Source organism: Podarcis bocagei (assembly GCF_964188305.1).
Source record: "Podarcis bocagei genome assembly, chromosome: 3".
NCBI classification, from domain to species: Eukaryota; Metazoa; Chordata; class Lepidosauria; order Squamata; family Lacertidae; genus Podarcis; species Podarcis bocagei.
In genome coordinates, this window is record NC_138127.1 from 108,116,270 (window position 1) to 108,130,420 (window position 14,151).

At 46.8% G+C, this 14,151-nt stretch overlaps 1 protein-coding gene across 2 annotated transcripts; it reads left to right on the forward strand.

Annotated features, from left to right (window-relative positions):
- Positions 1–325: 325 nt before the first annotated feature.
- Positions 326–7,975, forward strand: DNAJC27 (DnaJ heat shock protein family (Hsp40) member C27). Of its 2 annotated transcripts, XR_014006513.1 has the most exons (8): positions 326–520; positions 3,056–3,138; positions 4,239–4,308; positions 4,768–4,932; positions 5,152–5,274; positions 6,232–6,392; positions 6,550–7,716; positions 7,752–7,975. XR_014006513.1 is itself a non-coding variant. In XM_081188816.1 (7 exons), the coding sequence occupies exons 1-7, from the start codon at positions 443–445 to the stop codon at positions 6,680–6,682; spliced, it is 813 nt and encodes a 270-aa protein (XP_081044942.1). In that variant the 5' UTR covers positions 326–442; the 3' UTR covers positions 6,683–7,975. The 2 variants fall into 2 exon arrangements, 1 of the variants encoding a protein (XP_081044942.1); XM_081188816.1 differs by having other exon boundaries at positions 6,550–7,975.
- Positions 7,976–14,151: the final 6,176 nt, after the last annotated feature.

The window sequence follows — 14,151 nt, forward strand, 5'->3', positions numbered from 1 at the left end:
TTTGTGTTCTCATTTTGTAATTTTACATGAACTGCCCTGTAATCTTCAGGTGAAGGACTGTACTGTATACATCAATAGGACTATAATATATATCTATAGGACTGTAATAAATCAACCAAGAATAGGAAAAGAAAAGGGACAAAGCTTCCCAACGCAGCCCTAAGCGCGCCTGCCTCCTCCTCTGAATCGACAGGACTGAGAGGAAGAGGCGGGAAGCCACTTTGCTTCATTCTCGCGAGCTTTCCCAGCTCTCGCGTGGCGCGGCGGCTTCTCGGCCTGCTCTCGCAGGGAAATCTCGCGAGGCGTCGGCCGGGTCCTAAGCAGCCGCGTCGCCGCTGTCGTCAAGCGGGCCATGGGGAGCGGGGCGGCGGAGGAGGCGGGCGCCCTGGCCGGCGAGGGGCCCCCTTGAGCCCCGGCGAATCCAGCCCGCGTCCTTCGCGAGATGGAGGCGAAGCGGAAAGAGCCGCGGAAGGCGCTGAGGATCAAAGTCATCTCCATGGGCAACGCGGAGGTGGGCAAGGTAAGAGCGGGGAGGAAGGCGCCTTATTGGCTCGCGGGGCGGGGAGTGACAAGGCGCGCAACCAGTCAGTCGCCCCCCCCCGGCCGTTTTGGCCGTTATGGCAGTTGGGCGCTAGCGTGGGATGGGGCGCTGATTCTTTGGCCAAGCGCAAAGGCTTCTGGGAGGACAGGAGCAAGCCTTATCTGTTGAGTTACATTTGCATATATATATATATATATATATTGCAGGCTTCCCCAAACTCCGCCCCCCCAGGTGTTTTGGGACTACAACTCCCATCATCCCTAGCTAACAGGACCAGTGGTCAGGGATGAAGGGAATTGTAGTCCAAAACATCTGGAGGGCTGAATTTGGGGATGCCTGATATAGTGTGTGTGTGTGTATACACACACACACACGCAAGTATAACTCAGATATACATATATATATATATATATATATATATATATATATATATGGTAATGTTTATATTGTTATGGAAAAATCTAGGTGTGAGGCTGCTCAGCCACCCAGCTGGTCGGGCAGAGCCCGCGGGTACCTGCAGAATAAAGGAAGGAGTCCAGCCACCAACCGGAGCAAATACAGTGGAACCTCGGGTTACATACGCTTCAGGTTACAGACTCCGCTAACCCAGAAATAGTACCTCGGGTTAAGAACTTTGCTTCAGGATGGGAACAGAAATCGTGCTCCAGCAACGCAACAGCAGCAGGGCCCCCATTAGCTAAAGTGGTGCTTCAGGTTAAGAACGGACCTCCAGAACGAATTAAGTACTTAACCTGAGGTACCACTGTAGCTGTAGACCAAAGTTTATTGCAGAAAATTCAAAGAGGAATTTTGAACCCCGAGGATGGGGTGACAAGGACTTTTAAAAGTTTCTATCTTATCCCAGCATACAGTTCATTAAGCATCATCACTACATCATTGGTACATCAGAAAAGGGGAGGGTTATACATGATTAACATAGGAGGAATGTGTTGGGGCAACAGGTGGATACAGGATATGTATTGGGAAGTACATTCTAAGCACCTACTAAAGGTAAAGGGACCCCTGACCATTAGGTCCAGTCGTGACCGACTCTGGGGTTGCGGCACTCATCTCGCTTTATTGGCCGAGGGAGCTTCCGGGTCATGTGGCCAGCATGACTAAGCCGCTTCTGGCGAACCAGAGCAGCGCACGGAAATGCCGTGTACCTTCCCACCAGAGTGGTACCTATTTATCTACTTGTTCTTTGAAGCACCTGCTACAAAGGGACAATAGAACTTTGGTTTGCATAGTCTGCCACCTGGGCAAGTCCGGAGGAGTGCCTTTGCCCAGCGATTGACACCTATGAGTACCTTCCTGTGAGTACGTGACCTCCCGCTTGAGGGATTATGGGGAAACCGAGTGGTTTCCAAGTCCTTGGCCAATGAAGCAATGAACCTTGGCGATGGAATGAAGGAAACTGGGAAAGGAGTTGATTTTATATGATTTTTAAAGCTAGGTAACTTCCTGAGCAGTCAAGTCGAAAGGATACATTTATGCATAATATTTGTAACATTTAACAACTTTAGAGATGTGCCCCCCTGTAATTTCCGTAACAATATGCTGACTCCGAGGGACTCAACTAAGACAGCATAGCATGGTTCTGATTACCGCCCACGCCCACAATAACCCTGCGAGGTTGGTTAGGTGAGAGGGACGTGTGGAGGACCCGTTTCCCGCTTTGTTTTTTGTACCGGACTCTGACTGTTTTATCCAACCAGGACACACACATATCGTTATCTTTTCTCATTTCATTTGAAAATAATTACAGGGCCACCCAATCCTCTTTGAGTTGGTTTTGGTTGAGTGCCGCTGGGGAAGGGGAATCCATTGGATTTCATCCACAAACAGTAGAAGTATAATAGGTCACCCATTTCCCCTCTACAAACACTGATGTTTGAGGAGTTTGGGAGGTTTTACTTCCATTGTTGTTGTTAATAATTTCAGTGTCAGACACCTGTTACTTGTTTTTGTTTTGCCTATTAAGTTAATATAGAGTGATTGCAGCATGTTTAAACATTAATACAGTAACTGGGGAACTTACCCTCTCAGTTTTTTTGGAAGATGTAAATTGTAGGTGTTTTAAAATAGAAAACATATATTCTAAACCATCCATATCATGACTTACAAGATATGCATGGACTTTTTGCCTCCTCGTATAGCCTCTTTGCTCTTTCCTTTTGCTGCAATTCATAACTAAATTAGGAAGCTTATAATTTTCCACAGTTTACCAGTTCAGATGAAATAGGAAACTATGGTTAATTAGAACCTTCCTGGTTTAATCAAACTGAAGTGTGGTTGTTTCAACTGCCCTTTTGCTTTTTAAGTTGAAAACAAAATTTAAAATACTGTAGCTTATACTGTATTGAATCAAATTTGCCAGTCATGCACATACACATACAGATATGTGCTTTAAAAAGACGTGCTTTGCACTTAACCTGGCAAAATACGGAATATAGTGGGTTGAACAGACAGCTCAGCCAATTGGGTAACAATCTCCATTCTTTTGTATTTTAGAGCTGCATTATAAAGCGATACTGTGAGAAGAGGTTTGTGCCCAAATACCTTGCAACAATTGGCATCGATTATGGTGTCACCAAGTGAGTACCTTGCTTTCACAATAGAGAACACTTGACACAGCAGCTTCTGAAACTAAGAACCACGGCATTGTGTGTGTGAAACAGAAAGACGGGAAATTATGCTTTGATTTTTCACTTACTTCAATAGTTCAACATTTTGTTGCTATGATATTAATGGAAATTGCCACTGGGAAACTACAGGTGTTTGTGGGCATCTCATTTTGTGCTGTATTTTGCATACAAGTGGGGCACATCCCAGTGGAGCAGATTTTACATCTCTGATCAATCCCTTAAAGGTAAAGGGACCCCTGACCATTAGGTCCAGTCGTGACCGACTCTGGGGTTGCGGCGCTCATCTCGCTTTACTGGCCGAGGGAGCCGGCGTACAGCTTCCGGGTCATGTGGCCAGCATGACTAAGCTGCTTCTGGCGAACCAGAGCAGCGCACGGAAACGCCGTTTACCTTCCTGCCGGAGCGGTACCTATTTATCTACTTGCACTTTGATGTGCTTTCGAACTGCTAGGTTGGCAGGAGCAGGGACCGAGCAACAGCAGCTCACCCCGTCACGGGGATTCAAACCGCCGACCTTCTGATTGGCAAGTCCTAGGCTCTGTGGTTTAACCCACAGTGCCACCCGCGTCCCGATAAATCCCTTATTAGCTAGTAAAATCCTCATTGAAAGCAGAGTACAGGCGGCAAGCATTTTGCATGGGGGTTCCATTCCTGCTCCCTGCACATGTTGGCAGAGTGCACATAACTGCCCCCTGCCCCATTCTTTTCCGCCCCCATTCTGCCCTCTTCTTGATCCTAACGGACCCACGCGTCGGTGACTGCATGTCAATTGGGCATGCCTAAAATGGTCATCGCCTGTACGTAATCTGGATGCCTGTGGGTCACCCTTCACTGATCATTTATCCAGTTACAATTTTTCTTTGCAGATTAGCCCAGAAGCTTTTTACTGAGCCCTAAATGATCATGCCAAAATTCATCTGTGTTCAACAGTCGCGTTGCGATGCTTGCCTAATACCTGTGTTGTAGAAAAGTTGAACTTGGTCTGAGAATGAAGGGTCTCTGGAGTGTGTTGCACTTGCATCTTACGACTGTGTTCCTCTTTCTTTCAGAGTGCAGGTTCGGGATCGGGAAATCAAAGTGAATATTTTTGACATGGCTGGACACCCCTTCTTCTATGAGGTAAGCGAGGTGGCAGCTTCCTGGCCATTAGTTTAGGACATAAATCCATAGACTTCTGGTCCTGGCAAGCTAAATTGCTCCATGGTGAAAATTGTGGCCCACTTCATACCCTCACATGAGCTGGAGGGCTTTGACTAATTTGCATTTAACATTTATAGATTGTCTGGGCATTTTGGCTTACGATCATTGTAACTGTAGGATATCTATTTTAAATCTTAGTAACTATACGAGAGCTGAAAAGTAACGAATTTGTACATGGCCTGTTCAGATGCAGTTAATCTGCTAAAATTGCTGGTCAATCCAGCAGCAGCACTTTTCTGCCCGCACAGATGATGTCAGATCAGTTGGAAAGTAGCACATGTGTAAAGGGAAACTGATCCAGAGATTCCAAGCCATTCTCTTTCCTGTAGCACCCTCTTGGTCCCAAATATCCAGTTGTTTGTTTCTGTGCTCTGTTAGGTACGCAATGAGTTTTACAAGGACACGCAGGGCGTAATCCTGGTGTATGATGTTGGGCTGAAGGAGTCATTTGATGCCCTCGACTCGTGGCTCGCGGAGATGAAGCAGGAACTTGGACCACACGGAAACATGGAGAATATTGTCTTTGTAGTTTGTGCCAACAAGGTAACCATTCCCAAGAAGAGGCTAAGGTCTGGAAAATCTTGCTTGTAACCATGGGTTCTTGCAGAGACTGCCCCCACTCACAAATCAGAGAACAGTATGTAGTTTGAAGACTTTACCAGTGTGAATTACTGGATTTTAAAAAGGTTAGGTAAAGTCATGGAGGCTAGGAGAGTAGCTGTGAGCCAGGATCATGCTTCCTCCCACCCACCTGTGTTTCAGGTTGATTGTACCAAGCACCGTTCTGTGGACGAAAGTGAGGGGCGGCTGTGGGCAGAGAGCAGAGGCTTCCTTTATTTTGAGACTTCTGCTCAGACTGGAGAAGGAATCAACGAGATGTTCCAGGTAAAACCAACTATGTCAAACCTAGAAGCCCTCATCCAGCCCTTTTCCTTGGCTCTCAATGGTCTGTGCTCTGTAAGGTTTCCAATAAATGCAACAAATGAAATAAATAACATTTTGTAAAAGAATTATATCAAGAGAGTTACCCTTGAAGGTGAAGTTGTATGCCCCAAACAATTTGTTTGGCTTATTCCTGCATTGCAGGGGGTTGGGCTAAATGACCCTCAGGGTCCCTCCCAGCCCCACGTTTCTCTGAGTCGGATCACAATGCACCTGCTGAGCACATCACCACTTTTTCATTTTTAGAGCTGCTTCTGCAATTTTCCTTCTCTGGGGATTCACACCCTACACACCCACTTTCCTTCTCTCAAATATATTTTCCCTGTCCAATGTTAAAATGCAGGGAATGACTTAATTGCTTGAATTCCATTTTGTTGTCATCTGTTTTTAATGACTTTCAAGTGAGCAGCCCTTCACTTTTAAATAAGTAGAACAATAGGAGCTAGTAGTACAAGAGACTGGCCCTGCTGACTGTGGGAGGCCTTGTGGGTTTGGGGTCAAGAGAGACAAGGAACAGTGGTCTGGCAGATTATAGGTGAAGACAACCCCTTTTGACTGTGGGGTGGCTAAGCGGCCATTGATGTGGGGGAACTGAAAACCCCAAAGAATGGTCTGAAGGTCACTGCAGCTCCCAGAGATCCATGCAGTGGCTGTTCTGACACCTTCAGATAAAAAAGGAACTGGCTGAGGAAGAAGCAGCAGTGGAGATGAGGTGGTGGCGGGTGGTAGGTTTAAGAGTCTTGATCTTCCCCACAAAATCTATAGATGTTCTCCCTTTCTCAAGTTTCTTGATATGAGGTAGCAGAAGGACCTGAGGTTTGGTCCCATTAATGAAATAGGGATTGTCGAGCTACGGGCACATACAAAACTTTGCTACCTGTTCCTTCTGTGTGCTTGTAGACTTTCTACTCTGCCATCGTTGATTTGTGCGACAATGGGGGAAAGCGGCCCATGGCCAGCATGAGCGTCAGTTTCACCAAGGAGCAAGCGGACACCATCCGAAGAATCCGCAGCAGCAAGGACAGCTGGGACATGCTGGGTGTCAAGCCAGGGGCCACCAGGTAATGGAGGCAATCCCTGCTGGTTTAGAAGCCAGCAAGGGGGAATTTGGCAGACAGAGAATGGGAAGGGGCCCTTGGGCGAAGCTATAACTTGGGGAGCTTATTCGGCTTGTGCTTGTGGTGACCTCTCTTAATGGATGCCTGTCTTGCCCTCCAGGGATGAGGTGAACAAGGCCTATCGGAAGCTGGCGGTGCTGCTCCACCCGGATAAGTGCATGGCTCCTGGCAGCGAGGACGCCTTCAAAGCTGTGGTCAATGCACGGACTGCCTTGCTTAAAAACATCAAGTGAGAAAGGGAGGAAGCAGCTTCTCCCGAGGACAACTGATCCCTTTTGAGAGGGCTGCCCTTCTCCAGTCCAAATGAGAGACCTCAAGCGTTGCCTTTGAGCAAGGATGGTAGGAGCAAGATCCAGAGGGAACCACTACAGACAGTTTCCCCCTCCGCACCTCAACCATCCAGAACTGTGTCCTGCACTGTTGCAACCAGCTCGTCCATCTGTGGTGGATTGCCAAATCCATCTGAATGCATCCGTAGCTGTACTTTACTCTGCAGGGAAGCTGGCTTTTGATTGAGTTGACTCTGAAAAATATTTATTCTTTGTTTAAAGAGCTGCTCCTCTGTACTTTGTTATCCCAAACTTGGTGCTTTTAAGTCCAGCCTTTTCTCCTCCTCACCCTATGCCTGGCAATGTGTCCTGTTCCTTTCGAATGGTCCTCAATAAGTGAGCTGTGGTTCCCTGCCCTCCCTTTCCCATGGTCATAGTTGTATAAGGTGGTCACCTCACATAGCATCTAGCCACTCAGACCAGAGCACAGGGAGGGGTGGCTTAGGAGGTGGGCTGCCCCATCCATGCTATCTAGAACACTTCAAAACCATAACTGGAAGTGGAGGAGCAAAGAGGGTGGAGATAGGACCCTCCCCTTTTGCTCATGGGCCTCTGTTCATTTCCCTTCTTCCAGTCTCCTAAGGCAATGGGTTTGTCTGGCCGGGAAGATTAACTGGAAAATGTGCTTGTGAGGGACAGGGGATAGCAGGATTCACTCTGAGGCTCTGTGGTTTCCATCTTTTGCATCCCTTTGCCTGACTACTCATAAAGTGACATTTGCACCTACAGGTGTCACGAGGCCACTTTTCAGAAAATTGTCCAGGGAGCACCAAAATGTTCCAACCGGGAAAGACTCTGAGATTGTCTCTCTACAGCCCTGCCTCCTGGAGTGTCAACCATGGGAAAAGGAAGCTTTCTCATGGATTACCTTTGGGTCAGAGTTGGAGATGAGTGAGAACTGCAGGACTGTACCGCTTGGCATTTCTTGCCTGCCTTCAGTGCAAACTGTTTAGCTTTTGATCAGATATTGGAGGGAGAGATTTGCACACACACACCCAGCCAAAAATGATGCCCCCCCCTGCAATGTTTGTATAGATATATATTGATTCACATGTGCACTTTAAGCCTTGGGTAATGGTTTTCAGCTTGCAGGCTTGTATGAACCCCACTGTAGTTTCTTCCCCTCCAATTGCCCGTGAAGCTCAGTCTTAACAACCATTGTAAATGCCTTGTGATATAAATTCCCTGTGAGCTTAAGGTTTTGCTGTATACCCTTGCGATTGCACTTTCCTGCCTTTGTTTTCTGCCCACGGTGTTGCGTGACTGAGATCTACCTTCACTCCCCCTGCCATTTTGTTCTCCTGTTGAGCTTTTGACCTTGTGAACTCCCATCTCCAGGGCAGGCTTTTCTACAATGTGGAAGGTACTGTAAGCCCTCAGCAGTTGGTGTGGTCCCCGACAAAGATGACTGTGCAAACCAGAGCAGGCTTGGCACCACAGGAAGCTGCCTTGCACTCAGTCAGACCGTCGGCCCAGCCAGCTCAGTGTTGGACACACTCAGTAGCAGCTGCTCTCCAGGGTTTCAGACAAGGGGCATTCCCGTCATTACCTAGAAATGCCACGGATTGAACCTGCGATCCTTCTGCATGCCAAGCAAGTGTTCTGCCATGAGCTATGTCCCTTCCCCTCATCAGGCTGCTGTAAGTGCAGGGCTGCCCCACAGAAAAAGGGTACCTTTGTATTTTAGGAGACTGTAGATCTATACTGGCTACTCTCTTATTTCTACTTCAGGTCTGACAATTGGGGCAGCCCAGCAGGCATGAAACTAAACCAGGGTGGAGGTGGGGGAAATCCACTGTAATCTTTCCTAATGTATATATATGTGTGAATATATATATATATATATATATGTGTGTGTGTGTGTGTGTGTGTGTGTGTGTGTGAATATATATATATATAATCTTTCTAAGGCAGATTTTTTTTACCCCTTTGGTTTCATTTTTGCATCATCACCCCCCCCCCCTTCATTTTGGGTGCAGAGCCTTTACGTTTTTGTTTAAAAGGGCTATTGAAGCTGCAAGCAGCTGTCCCATCACAAGGAAAGGCTTTGTCGGGAGGTCTTGCTCTGTAACGAAACCGTTCTGCTAAGATGACAAAATGGCATCCCATCAGAACCAGAGTGCAACATGAAGAGATCAGAGCACACAATATTGCCACTGTGATTTATCCGGGTCAGATCCTGCCCCCGAGAACGGGCAGCAGCTTCCTGTAATTTTGATGTGATCCTGGCATGCTAAGTGGGGCATATGGGAGGTACCCTGTTTGCTAGCGAAGGCATTTTTGGGGTGCTTGTATAGTTCAACTTTGCATGATCTCTGTTGGATCCTCACTTGCGCAGCCTCTTTGGATGAGCAGGGAAATGGAATAAGCCTGGGACGTGGAGCAAATGTGTTCTCCCTCTTTGCATCTGCCCAAGAACTTCCAGCGATCATGACCTTGTGACCGATTTCTCTGTAAAATTCCCTCCCAGTGCAGGCTTTTCTTCTGAAAGTGGAAAAGGGTAAATGCAGGGTGACTTAAACTCCAAGCCATAAAGGCAGGGATCTCTTTCAAAGCATTTTCTGTTTTTCAGAAACAGTTCCTACTCTCCACCCACCCCATTCTCGGCCTGCCTTGTGTGATAAATGGATTTGAATGCACTGTATTTATTGGTATTTACTTACACTCAACCTCTCTCACCATACATCTGAAGGTGTGGATCAGCTTACTGTGAGCTGACTGAAGATGTTGGAACGCCAGACACCTGCATGTTCTTGCATAGAAAGCGTTTCTTCTTTTGAAGTTTATGTATTATTTTTTTACAAAATTAAATTGGATTTAAAACACACTTGATGCTTTTGTTATCGAACATGTGCATTACTGCCTTTTTGAGACCCTTGTATGATGGAAGAGGTACAAAAGCAGCTTGATTGGGGTTTGGCGAAGTGCTGTTGAGCCAGTCCAGTTTGGTAAATCGGTCTGGTTGGATTTAGACCTTAGACATTTGCAGATTCAACCCCTACCTCAGCCCTAATTCATGAGTGGCTCTGTTGCTGGGCATGACAGTCCCAGAGCTTTATTCGTGTGACTCTCCGTTACCTGCGAGTGCTGCCCCCATTTCAGTTAGGTTCGAGGATATGGACAAGATGTTTGGTTCTTTCAGGGCAACTGCTTGCACACTGGACCCTTGCCCCTCTTGGCTGATAAAAACTAGCAGGAAGGAGACAGCTGGCTGGGCCAGGGAGGTGATTAATGCCTCCTTGTGAGAGGGGGTGGTCCCTGAGTGCTTGAAAGAGGCAGTGGTAAGACCACTCTTAAGAAACCCACCTGGACTGAGAAAACGTAACTACCGGTCAGTTGACAAATCTCCCCTTCTTGAACGAGGTTCTTGAGTGAGTGGTCATGGACCAGATCCAGGCACTCTTGGAGGAAACTGATTTTCTAAATCCATTTCGATCAGGGTTTAGGCCCAGTTTGGCACAAAAACTGTCTTGTTCAACCTGTATGATGACCTTGGCCAGGAGAGAGACAGGGGTCCATGTATAGCCATTTATAGCCTAACTTCTGTTTTTTATGCTTTGGTAATCTGGTAGATTACGGAAGATGCTTCAGTTGGTGCAGAATTTGGTGGCCAGGTTGCTCACTGGGGTTATTTATATCTATCTTCTATCTATCTATCTATCTATCTATCTATCTATCTATCTATCTCTCCTGCCCATCTGGCTGGGTTTCCCCATCTGGGTGGCTTCCGACAAAATATTAAAATACAATAGTCCTTCAAATATTAAATATTATAATATTAATATTAATATTATTAATATTAATTATTATTAATATTAATAATTTAATAATATTAATAATTTAATAATATTAATAATTTAATATTATATTAATAATAATATTATTAATAATATTAATACTAATGTTAATATTTTAATATTATTAATATTAAATATTAAAAGCTTCCCTAAACAGGGCTGCCTTCAGATATATCCTAAAAGTTTGGTAGTTGTTTTTTCCTTTTACATCTGGTGGGAGGGCATTCCATAGGGTGAGCGCCACTAGACCGTTTGAGCATATGACATTGATTCCAGCCCGACTACATTGGCTGCCAGTTAGTTTCTGGGCCCAATTCAAAGGGCTGCTTTTGACCTATGAAGCCTAATGCGGCTCAGGACTGCATTCCCTCAAGGACCACCTCTCATATGAAGCAGCCTGGATCATGCAATTACCCTCTGATCCCCTTCTTCACGTGCCTCTTCCCAAAGAGTGGCAGCATGAGAACGGGCCTTTTCTGCAGTGGCTCCCTTGCTTGTGCAACGCTTCCCCCAGAGAGGCTTGCCTGGCTCCTTCCTTACACATCTTTATGTGCCAGGCAAAAAGATTCCTCTTTAACTCGGCCTTTGGCTGATTAACAGTCTGTGGGCTTTTAAACATGTTTGTGGGAGGGGGTTATTGGCTTGTTTCAGTTTTATTTTGTATTCATTGTTATTGCTTTGTATTTTTATGTTGTGAACTGCCCTGTGACCTTTGGATGAAGGACAGTATACAAATTATTATTATTATTATTATTATTATTATTATTATTATTATTATTCAGGTCAAGCCTAAGCTCTGCCCCAACTGAAAAAGAGGGATAAACCCTGACAATAGATAAGCCCCAACGTGACTGGGGAACATGTTTCTGCATTGTTCTTGCACCCCTTTATTTCCCATTCTGTAGCTCGGTCTTTGAGCATTGGCTTTGCATGCACAAGGTTCAATCTCTGGTATCTCCTGGTAGGACTGGGAAAGACTTCTGCCAGAAACACACCAAACTGTTGCCACAAGTCAGTGTGGACAATATTGACCAAGATGGACCAGGATAAGGCAACTTAATGTGCTCTGTGTAACACAGTCACCTGGGAAACAGCACAGCCAGTGACGTCACAGGACCCATGCCCCTCTTCCCCTGCTGGTCGCCCTCTCTTTGTGCTGGAACACCTAAGCTTTCCTTGTAATAGGCATTTCTGTTAAGCCCTGCTGGAGAAGGTACCTGAGTTTCACTTCAATGACCACTGGGTGACACTATAGAAGAAGAAGAGAAGAGTTTGGATTTGATATCCCGCCTTTCACTCCCCTTCAGGAGTCTCAAAGCGGCTAACAATCTCCTTTCCCTTCCTCCCCCACAACAAACACTCTGTGAGGTGAGTGGGGCTGAGAGACTTCAAAGAAGTGTGACTGGCCCAAGGTCACCCAGCAGCTGCATGTGGAGGAGCGGAGACGCGAACCCGGTTACCCAGATTACGTGACTACCGCTCTTAACCACTACACCACACTACACCACACTGGAGAAGGTACCTGAGTTTCACTTCAATGACCACTGGGTGACACTATAGGCCCATGCTTAAAGTAGAGCTCTTAAAAAGTGTATTCTGAGTATATTAAAAAGGTAAAGGGACCCCTGACCGTCAGGTCCAGTAGTAGCCGACTCTGGGGTTGTGGCGCCCATCTCGCTTTATTGGCCGAGGGAGCTGGCGTACAGCTTCCGGGACATGTGGCCAGCATGACTAAGCCGCTTCTGGCGAACCAGAGCAGCGCACGGAAACGAAGTTTACCTTCCCACCAGAGCGGTACCCATTTATCTACTTGCACTTAGACGTGCTTTCAAACTGCTAGGTTGGCAGGAGCTGGGACCGAGCAACGGGAGCTCACTCCGTCATGGGGATTCGAACCGCTGACCTTCCGATTGGCAAGCCCAAGAGGCTCTGGTTTAGACCATCTTGGCTCCTGCATTGCTCTTCTGTTGACGTAAGTAAAGGCTATTTCCTCCAGCAACCACTTCCCATCAGTAGCCCTCTGCATAGAGGACCTTAAGACATTGTCTTGTACTGAATCAGGCAAAGGATGCTCCTGCCTCCCTTCATAGACTAATCCACTAGACTTCTCTTTTTGCAAAATTCAAAGGGAGGTTTGCAGAGTTCCGTTGTAAGATGCAGTTGGAATAGGCCCTGGAGCCAGCACACCTTCCGAAGCCAAATTATGCCCCCTGTCTCTACTCCAGCGATACTTTCAGGGGGCAAATAGGTGGCGGGGTTGGGCTGAGGTTAGAACTTAAAGAAAAGGCTATTGTGCAGGTGTCTGGATTGGGCTTGGAGAATATACAGCATAGGCCTGTTTCCTTGACAGCATTCCCCTTGCTGACAGAGACCTTTTTTCTACACAGTGCTCTCCCCATTCAGTGACAATATTAGGCTATGTACATGCTATACCAGGGGTAGCAAGGTTTATCTTGCCTGGGCCGGATCGGTCCCGCGGAGAACCCTCTGTGGGCTGGATTGCGCGTGCACCTGCGATTTTCAGCACCCGCGCATGCGCAGACACGATTTTCGGCGCCGCAGAAGCGAGTCCCCATGCCGTGCTGCGCTCAGTTTGGGGGCAGCTTGTGGGCCGGTCAAAGGACCTCCGCGGGCCGGTTCTGACCCATGGGCCTTAGGTTGCTGACCCCTGCACTACACCTTTAAAACAACAACAACAACACCTTTATTGTCCCCTGCACTATACCTTTAAAACACACTCAAAGCACATTTCCACCCTCAAAGAATTCTGGGCTTTGTAGTTTATTCCTCACAGAGAAAGAGGAGTTACTATTTTATTGCCTACCCTTTGCCCTGAGGTCCCAGTGTGGGTTAAGTGTTACAAAAATTTAAAATACAACACTTTCGATTCCCAGCCGCCCTTTGTTGTTTAGTCGTTTAGTCGTGTCTAACTTTTCATGGCCCCCTGGACCAGAGCACGCCAGGCACTCCTGTCTTCCACTGCCTCCCGCAGTTTGGTCAAACTCCTGCTGGTAGCTTCGAGAACACTATCCAACCATCTCGTTCTCTGTCGTCCCTTTTTCCTTGTGCCCTCCATCTTTCCCAGCATCAGGGTCTTTTCCAGGGAGTCTTCTCATGAGGTGGCCAAAGTCTTGGAGCCTCAGCTTCAGGATCTGTCCTTCCAGTGAGCACTCAGGGCTGGTTTCCTTCAGAATGGAGAGGTTTGATCTTCTTGCAGTCCATGGGACTCTCAAAAGTCTCCTCCAGCACCAGAATTCAAAAGCATCCATTCTTCTGCGATCAGCCTTCTTTATGGTCCAGCTCTCACTTCCATACATCACTACTGGGAAAACCATAGCTTGAACTATACGGACCTTTATCGGCAAGGTGATGTGTCTGCTCTTTAAGATGCTGTCTAGGTTTCTCCAGCTGCCCTTAACAAACTGCAAACTCATGCCATTTGTAGGCTTCTGGATTTGTTTACTTATCTGCCCCCTGTTTGAGAGGTCCAGCTGTTTAATCCCTTTGAACAATTCAAATCTGTGTTTCCTATAGAATGGTGAATTGGGTCCCACCAGAAACCAGACAAAAGTTACG

What these genes read in the sequence shown, in the direction of transcription:
- DNAJC27 (XM_081188816.1), top strand. Translation starts at nt 443, where the DNA reads ATGGAGGCGAAGCGGAAAGAGCCGCGGAAGGCGCTGAGGATCAAAGTC. An exon ending in GCAACGCGGAGGTGGGCAAG is followed by an intron (nt 521 to 3,055) that starts GTAAGAGCGGGG and finishes TTTGTATTTTAG; the next exon opens with AGCTGCATTATAAAGCGATA. An exon ending in GTCAAGCCAGGGGCCACCAG is followed by an intron (nt 6,393 to 6,549) that starts GTAATGGAGGCA and finishes CTTGCCCTCCAG; the next exon opens with GGATGAGGTGAACAAGGCCT.